This window comes from Belonocnema kinseyi, chromosome 5, assembly GCF_010883055.1.
Source record: "Belonocnema kinseyi isolate 2016_QV_RU_SX_M_011 chromosome 5, B_treatae_v1, whole genome shotgun sequence".
NCBI lineage: Eukaryota > Metazoa > Arthropoda > Insecta > Hymenoptera > Cynipidae > Belonocnema > Belonocnema kinseyi.
Window position 1 is genome coordinate 138,791,849 of NC_046661.1, and position 2,950 is coordinate 138,794,798.

The 2,950-nt window shown below is 29.2% G+C and overlaps 1 protein-coding gene across 1 annotated transcript in view; it reads left to right on the forward strand.

Annotated features, from left to right (window-relative positions):
* The window catches only part of LOC117173914 (lipase 3-like), an 18,315-nt gene that overhangs the window by 12,777 nt on the left and 2,588 nt on the right, over positions 1–2,950 (forward strand). Inside the window, exons 2-5 of the mRNA XM_033362561.1 lie at positions 298–501; positions 967–1,174; positions 1,481–1,595; positions 2,606–2,794. Of these exons, the coding sequence (XP_033218452.1) occupies positions 415–501; positions 967–1,174; positions 1,481–1,595; positions 2,606–2,794 (599 nt within the window). The 5' untranslated portion in view covers positions 298–414. The remainder of the gene's footprint in view (positions 1–297; positions 502–966; positions 1,175–1,480; positions 1,596–2,605; positions 2,795–2,950) is intronic.

The window sequence follows — 2,950 nt, forward strand, 5'->3', positions numbered from 1 at the left end:
GCCTAATTAACACCCAAAAAAAGAAAATCTAAAGATATTTCGATAGATTTTAAGATATTTTAAAAGAACATTTATTACCGCTGTAGAATATTAGTAGAGATGACGTAAACTGTTTACAAGTTTCAAATTTACCGCCTTTTTCTTGATTTGTTAAAGTAGGAAAATTTTGCAAAATTGACTTTTATTACATTTTTTAAGTCAGCAAATTTTGCATTTATATATATTTTTAATTAATGTATAGATAACTAAATTTCTAATCAATAAAATTATATTTCCTCATTAGGTTTTTGTTTTCAGATAACCTCGAAGATAAGATCTGGCATGATGGATCGTCAGCAATTAAAAAATAAGTGATACATATCTATTTAAAAATACTTCATTCTTTAGTTCCTGTATTAGAGTGCTTCAAGAAAGATGACAAACTTTTTTGCTCCATTACTTTGTTTTTGTAATGCAATTTATTTTGCGTCAAGTGTGCTTCCAGATCCATACCGAAAGATTGTAAGTAAAATCAAAATTGGGGAAAATTAAATTAAATTGATTTTTAAAAGTTGACGTCTGCTTATGAACGCTACATTTTTATTGCAAAGGGACAGAATTTTATCACATAAGGCACAATAATAAATCGAGTTTATCATATACTTTGATAACATAATAGAATGCACATTTTTATGACGTACTAGTGCTATTAATTATTTATGAAATTTTTAAAAATTTCTGTTGTCACTGAAAAAACTATCTGATGAAATTAATTTTTTACGCAACTGCTAATCATTGCTTTTTCCATTTTTTGAAGAACGACTGTAAAAAGTGTTGTACTTTCTTTAATTTCATTTTAATGCAATTAGTAAGACAATTATCGAAAATTCTGTCCCTATTTTTGATCTGACTACTGTGTTTTTTAAATAAATGAAATCTTATAATAAAAAAGAAAACATTCTTAAATTAATTTTAATTCTGAAACAGGATTACATGGTCGACTATTATGGATATCCTTTTGAAAAACATGTTGTTGAAACAGAAGATGGCTATTCTATTGAAGTTCATCGAATTCCAGGTGGTAAAGGTGAAAAAGTGAATCAAACTTTAATTAATAAGCCACCTGCTTATCTGCTTCATGCACTTACTCAATCTTCAGCTGATTGGATTTCAGTTGGTCCACAATTGTCCTTAGGTATACTTTCAAAATCAATTTGTAATTTTTTAAGTGATAAATTAAATAAATACAGTGAAACTCTTTAATAGCCCTCCCTTCTATAGCCCATCCGAGAATTGACGAGGCGCTTTAGGAAGGTGTAACAGGAGCTGCGTGGGGTACGCGGGGCCAGCGATGGTCACTCAGGCGTGAACAAACAAAAGAGCGGGCTATAATGAGTTAGTTCCCAACCACGGTCAGCCCCAAAATTGGCGCTATAGAAGAGTTTCACTGTAATTTAATATTTTAAATTGCCCAATTTTTAAATGAATTCTTCTTTTTAAGCATTTTTACTGGCTGACGAAGGGTTTGACGTGTGGTTGGGAAATTGCCGTGGTAATCTTTTTGGCAGAAATCACAAAATTTATTTGGAGACGAGCTACGGTTTCTGGAACTACAGGTAAAATAAAAAATAATTGATGAATTATGATATGACTAGCAGGAAGCCAGTACACTCTAAAGTCTTATGATAACACATTTTTAAATATAAGAAATTTAATAATTTGTAAATGGTAGTTTATTAGTTCAATACATTATTAGAAACAAATAACAAGAAAAATCAATAAGAGAATAAAAAATCTTGAATTTACTATTCAAAAAGGTTTTCAAGCTTCAATTTTTAACAGAATTTACAGTTTCTTTTCAGAATTAAAGAGGATTTTATTTTTGAAAAATGTACGAATGAATTTTACTCATTTTTCTACTTTCTCGTCTATTTTTGAAAAATAAAATTCACAAAGAAGTGCATGTTTAAAAAGAATGGTTTCTCAGCTTTAACACCTTAATATATTTTGAGTTAATTTGAAATTTTAACAGACAATGTTCATCCTTTTTTAGCAACAAAATGCTTTTAATTTTACGTGTGTGAAAAAAGCATATCGAACATATTTTTGAGCATGAATTATTTAAAAAAATATTAAATGTTAACAAATTTATTAAGTTTAGTCAGTCTGTGAAGCTGTTTTTTATAGATATGTAATGAACAATTCTCTACAAGAAAGTATATACAAAGGTAAATGTTAAGTGTTGAGATTTTTTTAATTTAAAAGGTTAATTTCAAGGAAGAAATATACAGTTGTCATTCTTTTTTCTAAAAAAAATTCTTTTCTATATTATGTGTATCGACAGAAATTAATCATAATAAAGCTTAATATGAAAAATAACAATTTTTCTGAGTTTAGTAAGTTTGCCAAACTACTTCACTAAATATAAGATGAAAAAATTGGTCTTTTCGAGAAAACAATGATCACAATTTTTCATTTGTAATGTAAATTATTTATAATTATTTTTCGGTAAAAAGGATCAATATGTTTCATTTGTGCTAATCTAAAGTGTTTATGACAAAGACAAAGGCAAGGGTTAACAATATTGTTGAATACCATAACTTTAATGAGCTATAATCATACATAGAATTCCCAAGTTGATGGTCATTGAGGTTGGTAATTCATGCCAGGGATCTGCATTACCGACTGATAATAAATCTGAATTACCGACTGCTGATAAATTGGCAATGCTGAGGGACGGTAGCACAGTAGGAAAACCAACTGTTGCGAGACCGATCAGGCGAAAACCTGGATTAGGTTCAGAGTATCGCCATCTGTTAGTGGTTGCCAAAAATATTTTCTTATTGAAAATACAAATTGACAAAGTTTAGGCTTGGAAAATTGAAGTTAAAGTAGCATTAGTAGCTCTACAACTACTACTATAACTCGGCCTAACTACTTCTTTGGTAAGGTTAATCTCTGATATACCGAC